The sequence below is a fragment of the Salminus brasiliensis genome, chromosome 21, assembly GCF_030463535.1.
Source record: "Salminus brasiliensis chromosome 21, fSalBra1.hap2, whole genome shotgun sequence".
Lineage (NCBI taxonomy): Eukaryota > Metazoa > Chordata > Actinopteri > Characiformes > Bryconidae > Salminus > Salminus brasiliensis.
In genome coordinates this window covers 2,693,118-2,717,683 of record NC_132898.1, presented here as the reverse complement: position 1 = coordinate 2,717,683, position 24,566 = coordinate 2,693,118, and the positions used below count along the sequence as shown (strand labels likewise).

The 24,566-nt window shown below is 41.8% G+C and overlaps 1 protein-coding gene across 2 annotated transcripts; it reads left to right on the top strand.

Annotated features, from left to right (window-relative positions):
- Positions 1-5,988: 5,988 nt before the first annotated feature.
- ccdc71 (coiled-coil domain containing 71) lies at positions 5,989-23,611 on the top strand. Of its 2 annotated transcripts, XM_072666280.1 has the most exons (3): positions 5,990-6,102; positions 19,629-20,638; positions 21,897-23,611. In XM_072666280.1, the coding sequence occupies exons 2-3, from the start codon at positions 19,661-19,663 to the stop codon at positions 21,921-21,923; spliced, it is 1,005 nt and encodes a 334-aa protein (XP_072522381.1). In that variant the 5' UTR covers positions 5,990-6,102; positions 19,629-19,660; the 3' UTR covers positions 21,924-23,611. The 2 variants fall into 2 exon arrangements, with proteins under 2 accessions (XP_072522380.1, XP_072522381.1); XM_072666279.1 differs by having other exon boundaries at positions 5,989-6,102; positions 19,629-23,611.
- The last annotated feature ends 955 nt before the right edge of the window (positions 23,612-24,566 follow it).

Genomic DNA, 24,566 nt, shown 5'->3' with positions numbered 1-24,566 from the left:
ACTGTGGAATGTGTCTTAGAGAGGCGGAAGTGTTTCCACTGCTATAACGTGGCTCAGGCACGTCTCGGACCACCTCCTGAACTGGTTTGAGTGACGGGATATAGATCTGGTCTTAATGAGGTGTGTTTACACCTGCATTTTTATGTGGCTCTGTCTTATCCAGATATAATACTGATACTCAACACTCATGAAGTGACCAGTTGTAAACGGGTAAATGGGGACGAGGTGTTTGTCCCTAAATAAGGGACTGAGGCAGCGTATCGTGGGTACAGTGATGTTTCCCATACTGCCTCAGACGTACCCAGCAGCTGTGGTTGTGAAGTGTGCCACGCTGACAAGAAGTGAAGCCCGGTAGCGGTTCATAGGATGATCAGTATTAAACTATTTAATATGCAAAACTCACAGTGAAACTGGACGAACACAGAGAGCTCTCCTACACTCTGAAATATAAAGGTGCCTAAAAGGGACCGACGTCAGAGAGCAACGGGTTTTAGATTGTTAAAGAACGTCTCAGTGACTGTTCTGTTAAAGAACGTTTTATTTTATGTTATGTTATGTTTATGTAATTTTTAGTTTCTTGACCCCTTGGCTTATTATTTTAGAGCTGCTTTTCAGTCACTGCCATGACTTACAGAATAGGGTAACTTCCATTAATGACTCAGTAGCCACAGCACGTCCAGAACCATTTAGGTACCCTTATTTTGAAGAGTGTAAATAGACCTCACTGAGTGAAGCTCTGTGATACGGAAGTATTTTTCCTTTTTACAGCTCAGGTGATTCCTGTTCTTCGTGTAAATAACACTTTAATTTAATACTGATATGCTTTTATTTATTTATTTATCTTATAGTTATTATTATTAGTAGTAGTAGTAGCAGTAGTAGTATTCACTTTAATTTAATACGGGTATGCTTTAAATTTTTTATATATATATATATTATCATTTTTAATTAGTATTTTTTATTTAATTATTATTATTTTATTTATTTATTTATTTATTTTTAATTACTAAATGGACACTGCCTCAATTTTACATGTTTAACCCAAAGTGTTCAGAAATTCCTTTAGAATATAGCAAAGGCCATAATATTGAAAATAATAATAATCAGTTCTTGTTTTCTGATTAATAGCAATAATATAATGATATATTATTAACACATCAAACAATATATTTGAGGAAAAATCTCATTTATCTCAATTGAAATATCACAGTAAATCTGGCTCATTGTATTTGATTTGTATTTTAGTATTTTAGTAGGTATTTTGTCCTGTTATGTAAATGTAACTTATAAAAAACCTACACAGTCATATCAGAATATTATGTCCACCCTGTACACCATCACTACGGTGGCTCTAGAACATGACCAAGAAGATACCTATCATGAGGCTGTGACAACGCTGTTGGGAAAACACAAACAGTGCGTCCACGGTCCATGGTCACGTGGCATCTGGGACTTCCCCGGGCCCAGTTCATTCCAAACCAGGCGTGGTCACAATATTCTGATATGACTGTGTATAGTTACTGTTCACCCAACCCAGCTAACATGTCCATATGGAGGTCAGTGATGGGCCAGGAGGGGTTAAAACTAGGCCCCGTCTGGGTTGTGCATTGCATATGGGGCCTAGGTGGGACCCATATGAGATTAAGGTGGGCCCTAACGATGGGGTCCAACTGGGTGCCAGTGAAAACACATGTACGAACCCACCTAGCCCACGTTGCACCCATGTGAGCCCTAATGTTGGCTGGGGGAAAAAATACCTTGAGATACATGTCAACAAGTCATTGTATGTACTCTTTCCTTTGTATAACCTGTACCACCTCCCATAACCTTCATTCTCTATAATGTTGACACAAATCTGAATGTTTACGCTAAATACATCTTAATATTCCAGCAGTGTTATCTACGAAGGCCTGGTGTGGCTGCAGGTTTTCATTCCAACCCAGCCGGAGATCACCTTCATATATCTAATCAGCGCTTCGAAGGCCGAGTCTGACTGATTAAACGAGTGGAATCAGGTGCTTCTGCTTGATTGGAATGAAATCCTGCAGCCACATCGTTCCCTTGCAGATTACACTGGTGATGATGCCTGTCCTGTTGCTTAACCACTGAATGACCTACGCGGAAAGTTCTCTAAAAGCCATGCCCGGTGATTGAGTTTGTTTAAGTTTGTTGGGTAATTTACCACAGCATGACTATATACATATACCTCGAAACTGTGTATTAAAAAAACTCCCATGTGCATGTGGGCCTGTGTGGGTAGCCCAAATGGGAACTGGTCCAACATACGATGCCCACCAGGGTCAGTGATGGGACCAGGAGGGGTTAAACATGGGCTTTATCTGGGTTGTACAGTGTGTACGGGCCCTAGATGGGACCAATGTGAGATTAAGGTGGGCTGTAATGATGGGGCCCGCTTGGGAAGCCCAGCTGGGTCCCAGGAACAACACATGTACAAACCCACTCAGAGCCCAGGCCCACCTGGAACCCACCTAGCCCATGTTCCACCCATGTGAGCCCCACATAAGCATGCTGGCTAGATTGGGTGTCCCCTCCTTTCATTTAACACAGTCTTGGATATGAAGATTATATGTAAATCAAGAGGATCAAAGGCATTGCTTTTCATTCGTTCTATTAAAATCACAGATATCCACACACTTCTCTGACTCTGGTATTTAAAGCATATTAGAACCCTTGGATAGAATTATTGTAAATTATTCAGGAGCTACTGTAAATAATTCAAGTAAGTGTGTCAGTGGGTAGAATTACTGCCAGTAAATAGGATACTGCCAATAGAATAGGACTCTCTGGAGCAGATCATCATCATGACCCTATTAGCACCATGCTGCCTAATAATGCCAGGCGTGGGCTAGTAGAGGGGTATAAAGCCCCCCAGCATTGAGGAGCTGTGGAGCAGTGGAACTACTGTTACTCTCCTGAATAATGGTGGTGCTCCATCCAGTATTTTGGGGATTTTTGGTGATCATCATCCAACATCCTGACCTCACTGATTGCACTCAAATCTTCACAGCAATGATCCTCCAAAATCTAATAGTACGCTTCTTCCCTGGACAGTAGAGACAGTTACTAACTTGATTTCAGAAGAAACCAGGCATGGTGTCCCAATACTTTTGTCCATATAGTGTATTTATGACATTGATCGATACAGTGGGATTACTGATAGCTGGATAGTCTTTCTGTACAAGACTATGCACTTTCATGTCATTTTTGGCACTGCTAATAGCCGATCTCCAATCCTATCCACCATAAAAACAAACACAGCTAACCAAACAGCTCTTTAATTCCACTGTAGAAGCTTTTAAAGAGCTCTTTATACAAACACAGCTGCCAAACAAGCACTAGCCTACTGCTGCCGTCCACTTTTCAGACCTCAAAGGCTGGAGGTTGCGTGAGTTGGAAAATCCCAGGCTCCCCAGGTGGGATGTATGGAGCTGGGGCATGGTGGTGCATTCATACTGGCATAGACAGCAGTCTCGCGGGAGTCGTAAGGTTGAACGCGGCCGTTTAACAGAGGAGAAAGATGAGCTGAGCATCCTACGCTGTAAACACTGCTTCCCTCGTGGCATTCCCACACTCCAAGATAACGAATCCCTCATACACACTGCTTTACACACCACTTACGTAATCTCCACGGAAATGCACTGACCAGCAGAATGGGAGCACTGGGCTTAGGATGAGATGAGGTGACAGAACTAGTCATCCAACATCAGTACCAGACCTCACTGATGCTCGTGTGTGGCTGAATGCAATCAAATCCACCTCACAGCAATGTTCCAACATCTAGTTGGAAACATTTGGACATACACAATGTGGACAAAAGTAATGGGACACCTGCTTATACATGGTTTCTCTGAAATCGAGGCTATTAAAAAAGAGTTGATCCTGTTTTTGTTGGAGTAACTGTTTCTACTGTGCAGGGAAGAGGACTTTCTGGATTTTGGAGGAGCATTGCTGTGATGATTTGATTGCATTCAGCGACAAGAGGTCAGTTAGTGAGGTCAGGATCATGGATGATCATCACTCCACCTCATCATGCTCCACCGCCCAACACTGGGGGGCTTTCTAGTCCTATTCTATTGGCAGTACTTCTTCTCTACAGGGACTAGACAAGCTGTGTGTGTGCATTTGCACATCTGTGTCAGCATCTGCCAAGCTCTCCCACTGGTTAGGCCTTCAGCCTCTGGACTGAAGGCTTTACAGGTTACAGTAGTGTTGCATTTATGAACGTGTGGTAACTGGAAAGTTAGAAGGACGTAAAACAGCTTAATCTGGAATGGCCAAAAAAGGAGGTGCATTGGCGTTTCCTTCCTCAAACACAAACAAGCCTAGTTTTGCTGGAATGCCATTGGCTGCACAGACCGGTCAATGGCATTTCAACAATGGGAAGAGTCATCAGACCTTACCTGCAACCTCATCAGACAAGCCAGTGTCTGAAGTATGCAACGGAAACGAGTGCTGTGGACTGAGAAAGTGAAAACCCATCATCCACAATCAGCTCAACTCAATTTCAACTTAATATCTCAGAATAGAATATTCTCCGCCGTAGTGTAAGTCAACATAATGATAATAACGGCTTGAAATGATTTCAAAATAATACTTTTCTATATTTTCTACATTTGTACTTCAAAAATAATGACAATAACAACATTTTCAACTTAGTATCTCCAAATACTTTTCTCAAAATAATATTTGTTTTTTCATTTTTTAATAAATGTCTCCAAATATAATTTTAATTTGTATCTTAAAATTAATACATTCATGTAAATTCAATCTAATAATTAAAAGTAACAGCACACTTTCTAAAAAACATCTGTCTTAAAATGACATTTTCACAATATCGACTTTGGATTACAAAAGAATGACTTTCACAAAATATTAACTCTCAAAATAATCACAAAATAGTCATTCTCTTATAACTTTAAATTTCAACGTAGAAATATTAGAATGAAGACTTACGCTAAATTTTATTTTTAATTTGCCATTTAAAAATTAAAAATTTGAGTACATATATTATTTCAGGATACAGTTTTTTGAGAAATTCAAAATTGTTTTGATAAATTAAGAACATTAATTAGTATTTTGTAACAAGGAGAAAATGTTTTTCGCTAAATCTCAATTTAGTATCTTACAAAGTCGTAATTTTGTAAAATCACGAAATAACGATATTCCCTTCTTGAGATAATAGTGGGTTCATTTGATCGTCAGCATTTTGAGAACATAGGTATTATTTCGAGGTAAAAAAATTTCATATTTGTTTATTTTTAAATATTAAGTACATTAATCATTATTTCAGAAAACTGAGAAAATGTCATGTTTTCTCTAAATCCTGACTTAGTATCTTAAAAAATATATATTTGAAATCATTTTGACCCAGTAGGCTTTTATTTTTAATTAAATTTCTAAACATAAAATTCACGAAAATATTTATTAATTCGGGATAAGTTTTATTGAGAAACTATTATAATTGATTATAATAGTTAGTTTAATTTATTATTATAATTACATAGATATATCAAGTACATTAATCATAATTTTTTTTTGTCTCTAAATCTCGATTTATTTTGATTAGTCCTTATTTTGTAAAATTTCGACATTTAACCTATTTACCTTCCTGAAATGTAATATATTTTTAACAGTGTGTTTTAACAGGTGTTATTTAATAGGTGTTACATAATAAGTCATATTTTGACGTCATATTTCTTTATTTTGAAATATTAAGCACATTACTAATTCATCTGAGATGTTGAGTAAATGTTTAGAGGTTGACACACTGCTGCCAGAAAAGAAGGACGTGGTGTTTTCTCCTCTCGGTTTGGAGGAACCGTGTTCCTGAGCTCCAGCGCAGGAGCAGAACTTCACAGCCGGCTGAAGGCGCTGCTGCTGCGGCTGCGCTCGGGCGCTCGGCCGCTCGGGCGCTCGTAGCTAGCTAGCTATTTTGGTTGTGCTGCTGACGTCACCCTCGGCTCCGCCTCCTCTCCCAATCAGCCAGTCCACACACTCGCCTCAGCAGAACCGAGGAGCCATTTTTGTTTCATGTCGGAAAGCTCCACTGAGCACATTTGATGCATTCGGGACTCGGTGGAGGTAAGGCTCGGCGGCTACTTCTCTACGCTGACTTTCAGGGCGAATTTATCGGCGGTCCGGGGCGCTGGAGCCAAACGGGGCCAGCAGAGGCAGCGGGCAGCGGGCAGCTCGGCTGAGCGGCTCTCCGGCGCAGGTCTGAGGCAGCAGCGGAGCTCTAGATCAACAAAGATTCCGCCTTCCTGCCGCCCGATAAACACGCCGCGGTCGCCCGGATAAGTTGGCCGATTTCGGACCGAGCCCGGCTCAGCGTGCGGGCTGCGTGAACAGTCGGTACGCGGGGTGAAAACGCCTCGACGCCGCTTTAGGAGAAGCTAATGTGGCTGAGGCTAACGGCTCCCTGCTCCTCTATTGTATTGTGTTGCTCCGCAGCTCGCGACTCTCCGCCAGCAGCCCGCTAATCTAACCTAGCTACCGTCCGCGCGCTGCTTGGTTACCGCTTGGTTACCGCTACTTACCGGTACTTGGTTAGCTAGCTAGTTAGTTAGCTAGTTAGCTAGTTACGCAATGATACCCATACTTACAAAATCGGCACGTAACTCGACATAAGGTCGTATTGTGAGCTGGAGGGGAAGCTGGTCAAATAGCTAGCTAGCTAGAAAATGCAGAAAAACAAACAAACACAAAAAAAAAGTCGTAACCATAGCAACCAGTATTAATAATGCAAAGCTAGCTAGCTAGCTACCTTCTAATACTGTTCCCAAGTCTACTGATAAACAACTAGCTATGTGTAAATAAATGCGTCGACAATTTACGCATTGCTATCGCACTTTTCTACTGTATCGTAGTTAGCTAATTAGTTAGTTAGCTAGCTAGCTATCTACTAGCTATAGTTGCAGATACTAGCCACGTTCGAGTCAGCTAGCCTAGCTATCACCTATATACCAAATAGTACGTAAGTATCGCAAATTTTTCGATATTTAAAATTATAGATTTGACGTCTTCGCCAATTTGGTATATCTAACCTAGTGGTTATGGTTACCAGCTAGCTAGTTACAAAATACCAACTTCGCGTCTTAAGTTCGGAACATGTAACATAGCTATCGTCCATATACTATGATGGTTATGTTTACAAACTAGCTACTTAAGCAAATAGTTAACGTCGTAAAAAATATCGCCAGATAGACACACGCATGTCGAAATATCGAATCGACAGCTAACCTAGCTATAATCCATATTCTACGAAATGGTGCACGAATTGGAAAAATATCGCCAGATAGACACAGAATGTAGAAATTCCATCTTGGCGTCTTAAGTTCGGGACCGCTAACCTAGCAATTATCCATATACTGCTGTGCTTATGGTTACTAGCTAGCTACTGACAAAGTAGTCAAACACACGGCATACAAATATCGCAGACACATAATATATAAATATAGACTTTGGCAAAATATGGAAACATCTACCCTAGCTATCATCCATATACTGTTGGGGTGTGGCTACCAGCTAGCTACTTAGCAAATAGTACACGTTATAAAAATATCACCAAATAGACAGACAAATGTAGACATGTCGAAATGGTTAAAATATCAAATTAACAGCTTGCCTAGATATCATCCGTGTACTGCTGTGCTTATGGTTACTAGGTAGCTAGTTACGAAATGGTGCACGAATTGTAAAAATATCGCCAGATAGACACAGAATGTAGAAATACCATCTTGGCGTCTTAAATTCGGGACCGCTAACCTAGCGATTATCCATATACGGTTGTGGGTTGGTTGCTAGCTAGCTAGTTCCCGAAATGGTGCGGAAGTTGGTGCGCAAGTTATAAAAATATCGCCAGATAACCCGACTTGGGGTCGTATTGTTAGCTGATGGGTTTTCATAAACTGTGCTGCGTGTCTGTTTGCGATTGACATAAATTTGCGTTAGCTAGTGTGGGTGCTTTTCGTAAATTCGGAGAATTAGCAGTAGCAGCCATTCATAAATAGCTATGTATGCCGGGTTCTGACTAGCTAACGTTACAAAATATTCCACGAGATGTAGAAATATCTTAAGATAACTCAACTTGGTGTACGAGACCTCTTACCTCACTAACATTCATGTATTGCTATGGATACTTGCTAGTTACTTACTTAATGCTTAACAAAGAATATCCTGCTAATTTAGCTTTGTGCTAATTTTTAGCTATTGTGATCTAGTTCATGATGTTGTATTTTGCCTGCGGGAAATATGTAATTCGTAAATTTAGAGCTGACAAATTGGCTATAAATTACGAACCACTTTTTCAATAGCAACCGAGTTGGTGGGTTAAGATGCAAAGCTCCCTCCTGCGACTGCTATACGTAAAAAGTAATAAATGCCTCAATAGTTAATTTACACTTAGTTAGAAGCGGTAAATTGTGTAGTATAACTTCGCTATCTAGGCTACTAGCTAGTCAGTTACGAAATAGTAAACGAAAATTTAAAATATCACCAGATAACTCAACTTTTATATGTTAGTTATCATCCACCTACTTGATGGCGAGTTACGTAATGCTCAGCATAGACACGTGGTGTTGTGTGTAAATTGGGAGCTGACAAATTGGCCAGAAAATGTTAATTGCTTGTTGCCATGACTACCAAATAATATTAAAGCTAAGTAATGTTGTCAGTTTACGCTGTATTTAAGTGGACTGTTTTACTGACGTGAAATTGTATTCTAACACACAACTGCCTCCGGAGACCCAAATCCAGATGGGAATAAGTATATGTAAATAAATACTTTGATAGTTAATTTATGCTTTATTTAATAGCTTTATTTAATGTAACTTAGTTACTGGCTGTTTGATTACGAAACTTCATGGGTTTGGGAGGGAAATGTGATTCTTAGATGCATCTCGATGCTGTCAGGGACAATCCTGAGTCAATTAACAACTGTCAAATCAATTTTTCTAAACGTTAATTGATAAAGTCAGGTTGACAGAACGTAAGTCTGATCTCGGAAGTGCAGTATCTCGGAAGTAGCGTGTACATGGCTGTGCAATAAATCTGACCGGGACCTTCTGCGTTGAAAGCTAGCATATGGAAGCACTTTGGCTCTGGTTAACTGCAGCTGGGTGTTTTCCGTTGCTGGACCATCGTGCAAGCAATGTCAAAGCTTCCACCCAACTGGGAAAGGGTGAAGCGAGTTACGAACTCGATCACAGCTTTTACTGACAGTGATTAACGTCTGTGCTCAGAATCAGGGCTCTCGCTATGTTGAGCACTTTGGAGCTGAGATACAGCAGCGATCCACCTCGAAGATAATGTACTGCGATCCGCACTTACCGAAGTCATGGAAGCACTGAAGTAAACTGGTAGGATAACTGTGTTAAAGTGATGCATGGGCATCCGTTACCACATAATCTTAGTATCGTCACTTACAGATGAGTGGCGGTTTGCGTCTCATGAGCTCCAAAACAAGAGCAGTGAACGAAAGCCACATGGGTGCGGATCTGGCTGAGCTGTTAGCGAACGTAGCCGAGGAAAATCCGATCACTAAGATCGGATTTTTGTTACTGGGAACACTCCAACCTGCAAAACCTTCCAGTTGACTCGCCATATTGCTTCCATTTGATTTATTAAGAGATTAAAAGTATGTTCCTTATGAATCACTACAAATACTTTTATACTTTTTATTGTATAATCTTGTTGCATCTCTCTGAATTGGGTTGTGTTGCGATGTTGGTATACTGTCCTCTGCTATGTGTCTGTCTGCTGTAGAGAGGTGAGGGGATAGATGGAGAGAGGGAGACTCATCAGACTGGTCCGCCATGACAGTTGACTGGGCAAAAAGCATCATGGTGGTACAAAACAACTTGGCTCCCCCTTGTGGCAGTGCTCAGAATGCAGCTCACGCTTCATGAGCAGTCGATCGGCTGATATTCAGCTATGTATCCAAGTATCTGATTAGTGATCAACCGATATTTCTCCAACTTGACCAATCCACCCACAGGACACTGCAGTTCCTACTCTGGAGCTTGAGCACTGCTGCAGGACCCCATTAACCCCCCTTGTTTTACAGTATCTGACACACTCAGACATTTGTAGGGTGTGTAAAACTAACACGCCTTGTGGGGGAAGGAGAGAATAGACTCAACACCACTAACCAAAAACTGAGAGTCACTCAGCCCAGTACAGTGAGTGACGGAATACAGCAGAACTAACAAACACTGCTACCCACACAAAACGGCTCACATTTAAGCACCACCCAAAGTACAGCAAGAAAGCTAGAGGAATTGCATCCAAAGTGTTTTTAGTGATGGATAAACAGCCTTTTTACTGGATTCACTGGTGCTCGGAGTCCCACATCGATTTGAATATGGTTGATTCCAAAAAGTAAAGTATTTTTCACTACAGACGCCCTGCATATTGATGATTACAAATTTTTCCAGGAAAGGTTAATAAACAGCTCTGGGAAAAGTTAATAGACCATTTAATTTTATTTTTTCTTAAATTTGCATCTCTATGTGTACGGCAGCCGTTTTATTTCAGGCATTTCATCCAACAAAGCTGAGTTATGAATCTACAGACTATGAAGGGTATAAAGTGCCAACAGCAATGTGAAAGACTAGTGTGAGAGCTGTGATTGCCAGTCGAGGTTATTTCACCATAGTGATTTCTGAATGCTCTCGAAGTTCAGATAGTAGTACTGTGTTTAAATCTGAATAATAACTTCTTTGCTTTATAATATTATAATAATTTCTTTGCATTATTTGAGCAGTTCTGCAAATAAATGCTCTAAAGCAATATTTTTTTGGGGATTTAGGGGAAATGTCAATGGTTTATTAAACACAATGCAAATCCTAATTTCCCCAAACACTGCCTCTAAATAGTAAAACCAGAGAAACTGATCATGTAGGGTGGTCTCTTAATTTTTTCAGAGCTATAGTATTCAGCTAATGGACTAAGGCGCTGTGAACATGATCAGAGGATCGCTGGTTCGAATCCCAGTCATGCTACTAGCTATCAGCAGCCGATGCTCTCTCCAGGCTGGGTAGATGACCCCCCCCCCCCCCCCCTTCACTTCATTGCGGAGCTGGCGTCACTGGCGTCACGTGATGTTGCTTCAGCGTGATTACATATGGGTTGGGTTACTAGCGGTCCAAATTGGGAAGAAAATTGGATAAAATTTATTTATTTATTTAATGGATTAAAAATCTGCTGTTGACCTTTTCTTTATCATGTGGGCCAATCTGTGGAATATTTGTTGAAGGTGGACTAAGTGACATGATACCTGTCACCGCCAGCCTGGACAGCGGTTGGTTGGATAACCTTCTGACTGAAAGATCTGTGGCTGGGTTGAAGGCTAGGCTACTTAACATTAGCGACATATTATTCCACTTGCCTCGATTGGATTCTAGCCTACATCATTAAACACATGCATGGACTCGGCTGTAAAAATATGAATAGCCTAATTCATATAATGTGGTCTGCAGAGGGGCACGGAAGAAAGGAGACGGTGTTCAGTGGAGAGCAAAGTGTAGCAAAGCGTAAATGTAGGAACTCAACCAGAACAAAGACCTAACGTTATTAACCGCCCAGACCCATATTAAATGGTTTTCACTCTGAGCCTCTTTTGGAAGTGATTTTGCATGGCGGGGGTGTTGTGCGAGGTACAGTGGCATGCCAAAAAAATTGGACACCTCAAATTTCTGTTACTGTGAATAGTTAAGTATAAAATCCAAAAGTTAATTATGTATTTTCTGAGTTTCAGGCAAAAAACTATATATATTAAAAAAAGGAAAGGTACACCATGTAAAGGTTTAAGCATCCCAATCAATTTAAACTCTCATGACTTTTGCCAATATCTCCGACCTTAATTATCTTGTTAGGGCTGTGCCTGGTTCCCTGTCATCATTAGGAAAGATTATTTAAAAGCTTTATAAAAACTCTTGACTCTTCAAACCTCGTCCCAACAGTCAGCAGCAATGTACATTAACGTAACTGATGTCCACAAAGCAAGAGAAGACATATATATATATATATATTTTTTCAAAATGGTAGCTACCTGAAATGGTGACCATCCTCTTAAGATCTGACCAAGAAAACTTTCTGCAAGAACAGTGAGAGGTTGGTAGAAAGGCTGGTCAAAACCTTGGGTCTCCAAACTGGAGTTGTAGTGCACTGTTCCACTGTGCAGCAACACTTGCGCAAATGCATACTTTGTGAACTAGTCACCAGAAGAAAACCTTTCCAGCATCTGAACCACATCGGAATCGGAATCGGATGTTATCAAAGGAACATCTAGACAAGTCTGAGTCATTTTGGAAACAAGTCCTGTCGTCTGATTAAGTTAATACCGGACTTTTTGGCCACTGTGAGCAAAGGCATGGAGGGGAAAAGGGATGCAGAAATTCATGAGAAGAACACCTCTCCAACTGTTAAGTTTGTGCTACAGCCAGTGGCTCAGGGAACATTTCTCTGGTTGAAGGACGAATGGATGTAGCTGAATAGCAGCACACATCTTTACCATTTGTGTAAAATAATAAATAAATAAAGCTTGAGATGAGGGGAGGAGCTTCTACAGCAGAATAATGACCCTGAGCACCTCAGAATTCATACTGATGTGATTTTTATCTGTGGGTTAGTGGTGGTTGAGCATGCTAGCCGACTTTTAGATGCTCATCTTAAGAATGGGCTTCAGTTAAACACATTTTAAAGGAGTAATAGCCGAAATATGATAATTAATATTTAGATGTCGGAAAAGGCAAAGTGGTATTTTCACACCTTGACCGCCTAAATGACTGAACTTGTACATCCCGGTAGATGGGGATTGTGGAAAGCGCTGCACATCCTCCTTTACTGTAGTGTGGAATTGGTTTGCTTTTGATAGTCAGCCTATCTTTAATATTTATAGTAAATTTTGTAAATTGCAAATTTACAAGCCTGTTTACCACCCTGTTATTTTCTCTACAATAAAATCCACTGATTTAGCTTTTATAGTGGGCTTGTGGGGGCCAAAAATAGAAGCTTTTCTTTTATTTTCTGGTTTACGTCACCTGTAAAAAGACTTGCAGCAGCCGCATAGCCAGTCTAGCCAGGTATCTGTGCTAGACTAAAAGCTAACCCAGTCGATCGTCTGTGAAACGTCGATTGGCTTTTAGTCTAGCACAGATACCTGCCCATTTCCCTGGGTTTGGCTTCCTCGTACGGTGCTTTTGACTTCCCACTCGGATGTGGGTTTAGCTCTAGTCTGAGGTAGTCCAGTTTGTTTTTGATGGAGCAGATGTTGAAGAGAAGAGATGGTTAAAAAAAATAATCGGTAGGTTTTTAGCCTTTTAGTTCTTCAGACGCTAGCACAGGAAAAGCCTGTCGTCTTGAGACCTGGTTCCCATAGAAACCTGTTTCCCATAACTAGCTGGAGGTGATTAGCTACTCTCCAGTCCAGGTTTATGCAAATGTTTTAAGGGGTGTGAATATAATGCTCAGGACTGTGATGTAACAGTTTTGGGGTTTTGGAATTGACCCGTTTTACAGCTCTGTTTTGGTTCTGTTGGATGTTCTTTCAAATCTTCTCAGACCCCTTTAACACACACTGACTTCTCGAACTGTATCTTTCAACTTCGAACAAAGTGTTTGAGACCCCTTGCATTTTAGTTCTGGTTCACTTAGCGTTCACACTGACGAGTTAGACGTTGAACCAAAACATGTAAACAAAAGTAATGAGGGTTAAAAGTCACAAGTGGTTTGGTTGATTTTATGAAGTTCGTTTGGCGACAATCTCCGCAGTAACGTCCACCAAATGTTCTGACTGACGCTGTGCTCCGGCCCAACTGTGCTTTGAGTTTTCTGAGTTATTTTTGTCATTTTCTAAAGCCGCCTGCCAGGAGATCTGCTCATGCATTACCAGGATTGCCCACGATGCCGAGAAGAGTGAGGTCAGATCAGCGCACAGCTTTGAGTGAATTACTGCTATAATAAAGTGTTAACCTTATTATTAACTGTGGCCATGAAGGAAAACACCTGGTCCATAACCAGGTGTGGAATTCAAGAGACGATTGACCCAAACAACCCAAAGTGTGCCAAGAAAACGTTCCCCACACCACCACCGCAGCCTCCACCAGCCTGGACTGTTGACACAAGGCAGGTTGGGTCAGTGGATTCATGCGGTTGGCACCAAATTCTAACCCCATAATTTATTTTCCTCAGCAAAATCGAGATTCATGAGACTAGTCTTCAACTCTACAGTGTAGGTGAGCCTGTGCTGAGCCACTGCAGCCTCAGCTTTCTGTTCTTGGCTGACAGGAGAGGAACCCGACGTGGTCTTCTGCTGATGTAGCTCATCCGAGATGAGCCATGAAAGCCTGGCTTTAGCGAACAACATGATGGAATTTCGAAGAAACCAAAAAAACATCACCTGCAGTATTGGAGTACCCAAAGCGTACGCTCGCAAAGGTGGATTTGACTTTGCTCAACCCTCACAAGCTTCGTTACGAGGCCTACACCAAGGCCTTAACACGTCTGGGAGGCATATGGAGCCAGGGTGGGAGATTAACAGCTGGCAGGTGTCCCGAGATCAGAGTGGTCAACATATGGAGAAGATGAGGGTGTAGAATTACCCCACAGATTGCAGTAAGTAGGTGGTTCTGTACATTACAGGCTGAAGTCATGAATCACATGGGAATTTAAACATGAGGTCGTTATGATTCTCCTGTACCGCTATCGTACATGCTCAATGATCACAGGCTGATCAGCTCTCAAGTAACACCAGAGAAGGGCAAGCACTTCTTTGAAGCCCACTTGGCATGCCAGCTTTCATTACTCATTCAAGGCTACTTGACTGAACTGCCTGGCAGTGCCGTGCAGTCAGCCTGGTAATGGCAAGTGGGGGCAAGCCTTGCATAGTCGTCACCTTTTGCCAGGGGAGGGAACATTTCACTGGCTTATCTATAAAACTTGCTTGCTGGATGTATTTGAGATTAAAATTGTAATTGTATTTTATCGTGAGGTCTGTACGTGACGGGGTGGTAACGTTGTAGGGCTATTTTGGGACACCATAAGCGCCATTTTAGGTATATTAATTTTTTGAATATTTAGTTTGGTCCAGTTAAGGTTGGCAGCTTTTCGCACATTTGTTCTTTCTCTTTTACAGTCGGTCACGTTTAAACACCTCGACGTTAAACTCTGGACTAAGGGGATGGCTGTATGTGATCTCTGGAATTCACGTTTAAACGCTGCCCTACCACTATTACTCAAAACGCCATGTTGACTAATTACTAAACTACCTCGAGTACCGTAGAGTTCAGCAGGTATTTTGTTCATTTGGCTTTGCATGAAGGCGAAAACGAAAAACTGAAATGAACAGAGATTTGCTGAACTGTTAAGAGGTTCGTCTGCTCAACCTAAAAAATACTTCATGTGGTAACAAGCAAGTGAGCTGGATTTATTCAGCTCAAATACCGTGAATTAAATTTTATTCAGAGTGTTTATTTGAGTTGAATAAAGCCAGTTCAATTGCTTGTTACCAGTGTTTATTTTTGGCAGATTAGATTTTGGTGATTTAAAATGTTAGTTTTAGCATTTTAGAAATTTAGTCATATATTTAATTTTATATATGACACATTTTCAAGCTGTTTTAGAGGCCATATTATTAACAAACTTTCCTAAACAAAATAGCTTAAAATTATGTTTATAACACTCTAAACGATGCTGAAAACTACAGTCAAAGTAAATCTTGTTAGCGTGCATTGCGGTGCACAGCCAGCCTGAATAAATATGAATGTGATATTAGCTAAACTTCTTGTACGTTTCTGGGAGGCGGGTACTTGTAGGTCATTTGATGTTTTTCGATGATTTTTTTTTTTGAGTCCGGTAAAGTTAGTTTGATATTTGATATGAAACATTAATATCCACTAAATTTCCCATACACGTACTTTAAAGCCGGTCCATTACCATCTTTCGCTATATTGATTAACTCTGAAGATTGTGAAATCTTTCAAATAATTTATATATATATATATATATATATATGGTGAGGCCTTGCCTTCTCCAGGGTGGTGATGGTGGTATAGAGATTTTATGTCGCTGTTTGTGAGCAGGAGGAGGGCCGGAATGCAAGAACCCAATCATAAGCATTCAGTGTTGTGAAAAGTGAACGTTAATGCGTTAATCATTTTAGCTCAGTTCTCGGCTCGTTCTGGCGTAAGTTTTTGAAATATGAACCAAAAGCCAACAAAAACATCGTCCTCCACTGTTGTAGAACAAACAAACCCCTGAATGGCCTTCTGACTGCTAGAGCCAGCTGTGCTGGGTCCAAGCTCTCCAGGGTGGTAGATTTCCAGCACCAGGACTGAGCACTCCTCCTAACTCTGATCCAAACTGAGCTACTACCTCTGACTAAGCAGTGGGAGGTGGAACGAGGGGCGGCTGTGTTTATTTTCGCTGGAACGTGACTGAAACCTCCCTGTCTCAGCCCTTCAGCTAAACCTGCGATCTTCTGCACGGATCTGTGGTTTAAAGGTTGAAAAATCATATTTCCTCCCTCAGAAGTTCAGGTTTCTCCCATCATTGCTCGAGATGAGGCAGGATTCACTTCTGCTGAGGAGATCTTCTCCACTGGTTTGGTGATGGTGGGAGGCTCAGTCCCCGAGCCGTGTAGTGCTCCTCTTCATAGGAACAGCAGGAGTGTATTGAGATGAGACCGAACATCACCCTGCTTTATGATCAAAGTGCTGGCAGACAAAGCACAGCCATCATTTGGTTTCATCATCTTCATCACCATCCTCCAGGATCAATAACTGAAGAGTCCACTTTGGAGACTATGGCAACGGCCTGGGTGCACCCTAGTAACCATTTATCAACACCTCTTGGGATATATAATGGCAACTGCCTAACAACTACTTCACAACACCAACACCATAGCAACCTCAATGGGGATACCTTAGCAACTACATTGCAACCACCTGATATACCATAGCAACCACCTAGCGACACCTTGGCAACGTCTTGGGATGTATGATAGCAGCTACCTAGCAACCACCTGGTATGCTAAATTTAGGGACCTCTTAAGCAACCACTCTTGGCAACCACCTGATGTACCATAGCAACTGTCTAGCAACCTATTTGCAAAACCCAGTGACCACTTGACTCCATAGCAACCACCTAGCAACTACTTCGCAACCACCTGACATGCAATAGGAACTTTGCCTAGGAAAACCTCAGGAACCTCTTGAGATGTATGAAAGCAACTGCCTAGCAACCACATGGCAACATCATAGAAACTAAATCTGCACAATATTGGAATAAATATTGATTCTGTGATCTAGATTGCGACATTAAAACAGGAGCTTTCACCAGATCCAGCGTTTAACATAAAAATATTGCTCATGGCCACAATGTGCTGAGGCAGTATATTGGGCAGCCCTAATAGCAACCACCTGGGAGGTCATGGAACCCTCCATCCACCACCATAGCAACCACTAAGCAATCCCAATGGGGCATCTTGGGTACTGGAGCAACCATGTGGCAACTCCATAGCAACCTGCTCCTTTTTCCAGTCTGTAAATGACTTTGTAGTTTTTACCTCCTTTTTTTAAATTCCTTGCATTGCCAGCGCTGGTATTTCCTTCAGGAAGTGCAGATCCAGTTTCTCATCCTGACTTCAGCCTGGACTGCATCATAGATGAGGGTACCTCAGATGTCTCTTGCGTCGCTGCAGCTGCTTCTTGGTCGACACTTTCATGGGTGTGAAGTGCTGATCTTCACCACTCATGAAGATCATGATGCATTCAGATCCTTCAAGCAGCAGCTACATGATTAACCACGAGTTGCGAAATATTGCCAGCACAGCCAGTGGAGGATAGCTGTGAATGAAGTCCATGTAGTACTAAATGTTATTACTGTTATTTAGGAAAGGCTGCCAGCATCAGAGATGTATAGTAAGTAGGAAGTAAAAGTACTTCACTACTGTACTTAAGTACTAAAGTACTGTATCTGTATCTACTGGAGGATTTCCTTCTTCCACTTTTACTTCACTGCATATTTTGTATTATCGTCACTCACTACAATTAAAATAGAAACGGTACGAATCATTTTAAACCCACATTATCACCTCCAGGGCGCTAGATGGCGCCGTCACCGGGTTCAGTGAACCCCCCTTAAGCAGAACAGGTGATCGAGCCATGAGCTAGCATGCTGCCGTTCTTCCTCTCACTCCACTGCTGCAGTGAGGACACTAACACTAGACCTCTGTTAGTTTATCTTCAGATGAAAGAAGAAGAACCACCAGCAGAAACTCCTCCATCTTCACCTCCTGCAAATACTCGTATGTGTCCGAACTGCCTGAGATCTTTCAGCTGTAGTTGAGTTTACAGAGAGTGAAGCTCAGGGGTTTAAGCTGCTATAAGAACTACATAACATACTTTTCCCTTCAGTACTTAAGTACTACATTTTAGAATAAACTACTTTTGATACTTAAGTACAGAAAATGTTGAGTATTTTAGTACTTCCACTTAAGTCTGGAGCTTAAAGACACACGAGCACCTGTATTTCTACTGAAGTCTGGGGCTCTAGTACTTTCTACATGTCTGGCCAGGATGCATCTGGAAGTATCGGTCCTTGAGTACCTACCCCAGGGTGCTTACATTTTCAGAAGTTCCTCCCACCTTCAAGACACTTCGCCAGAAGGCATCAGAAGGGGGTTTCCGAGTCTGTAACCTGAAAATCAAGAACCTGACGGTGCTTTCGCACCACAGTAGAGCGCAAGTAGACGTGTTCACAACAGAGGTAGTGCTGAGACCAGCTTTAGCATTCCACAGAAGGCCGTGTTGAACTTCACGTGTAATGTATAATCTTCCATATTTTATGTTTTATACAAATTCCATGGGTGTGTTTTAGAGGCGGTCTTTAGACACAGTTTCTGAATGGCCCAGGTGTTGTGGATCTCATCAGTTCACGTCCTGTTGCCTAGCTTGCAGCCGTTGTTCGTCATTGCTGGTGCAGCTTACCTCAGGCTGCTATGTTGTCTTAGTTTTTGAGATGATGCATCTTAAAAAATGAAAGTTTTGCGGTATTTATTAACGGTGCACCTCAAGTGGAAACCAGGTATTTGGCCTCTGCAGTTCTTTAGAGTTGAAATTGTGGATATTTTGAATGTAGCTTTTTCTCTATCCTGGTAGGTGTAGTTTTGTCTTGTGGATGAATTACTTTAAAGCCCCTGGAAACACATTTTTGTTATTATTTTTTAAAATATATTATTAATGAATAAATGTATCTCTATTCACATAACCCCTAAGCCATGTTGGTCTTGTGATTGGTCAGTGGTATGCAGATGTAAACCTGACCCACTTTTAGGACCGCCCGTTCTACATGGAGAGCAGTACTGGTGAAATCCTGCAGACCTTTATTAGATTTTGGGAAGATCTTTATAAGACAGACGTTGTACATTAACACTTGGGGCCCCGAGGAGCCAGATTCACTGAATTCGAATGGGAACTCCGATTTAGGTTCCCTGGGCCTTTATTGGCTTTGAGACCCTTAAGCAAATTTTTATTTTCATGCTGTTTTGATGTAAATGTGTCCTGTTTGGTTTTAATCAGATGGTAATCCTCTGTCTTACCTGTCCACAGACACCTGAAGCCTTTATGCATCCCATCTTTGGATGGGTACCATGAATTGTGAAGAGCCGGGTATGGAGAGGGCAGTTCTCTCCTGGTCCAGATTTGCTACAGCTGGCCAAACTGCCCTCATAGAGGCCCTGAAGGTCTTCAATCCCATATCCAAGGATCTTTCGGACACCGAGAGGCAAATGGTGTCCTTTCTTCAGGAGTTGAAAGATGAAGGCCACAAGCCTGTGGTGCTAAGGAGCAAAGATGTATACGGATACCGGTCTTGTACAACGCGACCCGTGTCGTCGGAGATGGGGACTAGAATCCAGAGAGTGCAGAAACCGTGCAAAAAGCGAGGCCGAAAGCCGCCGACGAGGAACAAGGACTGTGGTTACACGTTTCTGAGTACAGAAGCCAAGGCCATCCTACAGAACCAACCCAAGATTCTACTGACCAATCTCTCGGTGGAACGTCTGAAGAAGACTGTCCTGTCAAAACCAACAGTGCCGACTGAAACTTCTGTCCAAGCACAGCAGTGCCTGAAATTAACAAACATAAAAGGCCTCACTGGAGGTCACACTGCGAGGTTGCAGATTCACTTCGGTGTGGACTCGCAAAGCACGGTCAGTCCGAGCATTCAGTGCCCGCTGACTCTCTCTGGGATTCCATACTCCCCCTCAGAAAGCGGCGGTCGTACCACAAGCGTAGTAGCCTTGGATAATAAGAGAGTTTTATCCTGTCCGGTCAAAGTGGACGACGCCCTCATCGGAGACTCTGCCCCGTTCGTTTATCAGAACGGCATAAGCCTGAAAGAGGGCAACAAAAAGGTCCAGACGCTGTCGGGGGAACCTGACATGATGGGCAACGGCTTGAACTGTGCGGACAGTGATTCTGCGAGGAGGCTGAACGTCCCGGGTTTAGGTTGGTCTCAGCCGCCGCTCGTAGCGAACGGCCAAGACGTGTCTAGACTAAATGGAAATGGGCTTCAGTGGAAAGTCATCAAAGTGGACGAGTCGGTCACTGACGAGGAGGTGAGGAAAGAGGCTCAGAAAATCTTGAGAGTTAATTTATCTCCTGTGATACAGATTCAGCCACTTTTACACTCTGCGTAGACCAGAGTGCTGAAAAGGGACTTTTGTATCCACACATACAGTTAGGCTTTTCTTATACGGAGGTGTTCACTCGGATGGAAATGTAATTATTTGAGTCTTACCCCCAATTATGCATTATTCACCAGTGTGACTGACATCAGCGATCCAAAGAGGGAATTGAGGATATGTTTGTTTCTTTGGTTTTCCTTTACATAAACATGTCTCCTGCTTACTCGTTTGGGTTTCTGCTCTGCGTTTTAGAGAATAAACTGAAGGATAACCCATATTTTGTCACTGTGCAGTGTTCCTAGATTTCGTTTCTATGATTAATATTATTTTTGATATTATTTTGGTTGGAACAGACTGCTCCAGAGACTAAATTTGAGAATCAGAACAGGTTCCAGTGTGCTACTGTCTGTTTTAGGTTGTTCAAATTTAACGTTTTTGTATTTGTTTTTGTTTTGTTTTGGGTTTTTTTTGAGCATCTTTGGATGTTTTGTTGCTTTAACTTGCCAATTTTCCAGTGTGAGCCAGTAGGCGTAGACTGCATGATTATTTTATTTTGTTTTTAAAGGTTTTAAAGGTGCAGGGGTAGAAGTGTTTAATAAATTAGGTATAAACAGAGCATTAAATTAAAATTATTAATATCTGGGGACTATATTGGTCCTTGTTCTAGCACTACACTTGATAAATTGATTAAGATTGGTCTGCATAACCAGGGGCAGAGTTTTAAAAAACAAAAAACAAATGTATTTTCTGGCTGAATTTGAATACTGTTCTACTAGACCGTTAAATCATGTTAATAGTTCATGTTTACGTTTATTATAGAATTGAAATGCAGTTATGTAGGATCTTTAATAGTTAATCTGGCAACTAATTTATTTGGCTTTGCTGGAAATGGTGGGAAAAGTTCTCAGCTTTAAGACCGTAGTTCCTGTACGTTTTGTCTTCTGCTGTATTTTTACTTGTTGGGATTGACGCCCAACAGCGTCTCTCCATGCACCGTAAACAGCAAGTGTAGCCAATGGGTCGGGTGGGAGGGGGTGGGCTTTAGCAGGGGTGTAACGATGCACACAATTCAGTACATTTCAATACTTTAAAGTCTTGAGTGCCTGATTTTGTGCCTTGTGTTGATCTGTTAATGTTAACATGATAGCATGAGCACTGTTTAACTTTTAATTTAAAATTGATTCTTCAGGGGCTCCTGAGTGGCGCAGCTGACTAAGCGTTGGCCCGGTCATCGAGAGATCGCCGGTTCGATCACCGGTGATGCCACAGCCATCCGTGGCCAGGAGTCCAAGAGAGCATGATTTGGCCTTGCTCTCTCTGGGTGGGTAGGATGGCCCTCCCTCTCCCCACACCCCCCCCACCCCCCACCCCATCACTCATGCTAGCAGTTAGTGTTCTCCTCCAAGCGTGTTGAGCTCCAGCGATGATGTGTTCGAAGCAAGGAAGCCCATGCTAGCCTTCACTCTCCTCCCAGCACTGGTAGCATTGTGTGATAGGGAGATAGGGGACTCCCAGACGCTGATTGGGAATTGGCAATGACAAAAATTTGGAGTGAGGTCTAATTTTATACTTTACAGATTGGTTTAATGTAAAGTTCTGCAATGAGCTTTAGAAGTTTTAACAAAATCCCTCTAGAATTAGGAATTGGTTTTTAAAAAGCCCAATCAGGACCTTCGGAAGGCAGCAAGGGGTGTATCTACAGTTTTCATTTTTATACTGTTTTTATTATCATTATTATTATTTGTACTGAAATCGTTACACCCTTAGAAAGTGTTTAGAAAGTGTGTAATTACTTCAGCTTGTTAGACCCCCTGCACCATTAATGTCTGTAGATTGGGGTCACTGCTAGATTATTTTCATCACCGGGCGAAAGAGATGGCCTTACTCCTTTCTGAAAGCATGAAAAAGACTAGTACTTTTCATTCTTTCTTTCCAGCATTTTGGGGGAGGGCTATTGTGTGTGTGTGTGTGTGTGTGTGTGTGTAAGGTGTGTGTTCCCCTTTGTTTTTGTTTTTTATTATTTTATTTTATTTTGTTTTTTTCCCCCAAATCTTTTACGTGCCAACACTGGTATTTTGGTGCTTAACGATAACGATGTTGCCACTAGCATTCCCACTTATTGTGTATTTGACATTAGACCTCGATAACCTGGGGCTACGCTTGCATTAGCAAACCATATCAACCCACATCTTCAGAGTTCCCTCACTGAAGACCACACCCGAGTATAGCCCTGTTCCATCTAGATGTTTTGTCTGTCTGACTTGGGTGAGGTTCGAACTCGCTCCTTGGTCATTGGAAACTGCAGCCAAAAAAAATCCAGCACTGGGGTTCTAAATTTTCCAGCAGTTCTGTTCGTCTCATGGTTCTCTACTATACATATTTTTTTTGTTTTTGCCATTTCCATGTTGTCAGGGTGACAAACATGCTGGGTTTACTAACATTTACAAGAGCTAAAAATGGCTGAGTTTGTTTTTGTTTGTTTTTAATGAGTTATATATAAACTTCTTTCTTTTATTTTTTAGTTTAATGATTCTCTACAGTATACATAGCTAGATGGGCTTAGATATGGATGTAAAGTCCAAGACTATTGCAGCATAAATGTCAGCAACCACCTTTTTTCGGCAACTCCTCCTGACTGACTGGACCGTTGCATTGGAGGAGGTCCGTCACATCAGAAGCTCCAGCCCTGCCGTCATGATCGTCTCTATTTTTCAGCCCTCTTTCAGTCTGCTGCAGCAACAGCTCGGATGCCGCCTGATCTCTGCCTGCTGCTCCAACATTCAGAACACATGTCATCTCTTTTGTTACCAACTGGTCATTTTCATGCAGTTGAATCTGTGACCTTGAAAGCTGTAAATGTCAGTGTTGTATCTTTAGTTAATATTAAAAAGTTGTGAATTCAAATATTTAAAGATTTCCTGTCTTAATTTCTTCACCTTTTGGGTTCGCTAAGAGCCGTTTCACCACATGAGCCAGTCAGCCTTCATAGGCCACATAAATGGCAGCTACGCTTCGCTGGTTGCTATTAATACTGGTGTGGTGGTTTTGAACTGAAGAGAGGCTGCAATGGGGTTCCTGCTGTGACCTGGTTTAACAGGTCAGCCAGTTTGACTCGAGCAAAAACCCTAAATTTGCTCAATTTGCAAATTGCTAAATTTTCTAAATTGTTTTTATGATCCACATGCTTATTCTGACAGACTGTAATACACTACAGGAAGTGTAGGGGGCGCTCTATAATGCTCTCAATCGTTAACATCGTCCACATTTATTCTTACAGACTGTAATACACTACAGGAAGTGTAGGGGGCGCTCTATAATGCTCTCAATCATTCACATCGTCCACATTTATTCTTACAGACTGTAATACACTACAAGAAGTGTAGAGGGTGCTACAATGTTTATAGGATCGTCACGAGACAATGTTTGGAGACCGTACTTTAGCCTGGCTGGCTCTCACTGTGAGTTGTTGATGAAACTACCTCCACCATGTTTGGAGGCTGTACTTAAGCCTGGCTAGCTCTCGCTGTGAATTGCTGATGAAACTACCTCCACCATGTTTGGAGGCTGTACTTTAGCCTGGCTAGCTCTCACATGAGTTGTTGATTAAACTAACTCCACCATGTTTGGAGGCTGTAGGTTTAGCCTGGCTAGCTCTCACTGTGAGTTGTTGGTGAAACTACCTCCACCATGTTTGGAGGTTGTACTTAAGCCTGGCTAGCTCTTACTGTGAGTTGCTGATGAAACTACCTCCACCATGTTTGGAGGCTGTACTTTAGCCTGGCTAGCTCTCACATGAGTTGTTGATGGAACTACCTCCACCATGTTTGGAGGCTGTACTTTAGCCTGGCTAGCTCTCACT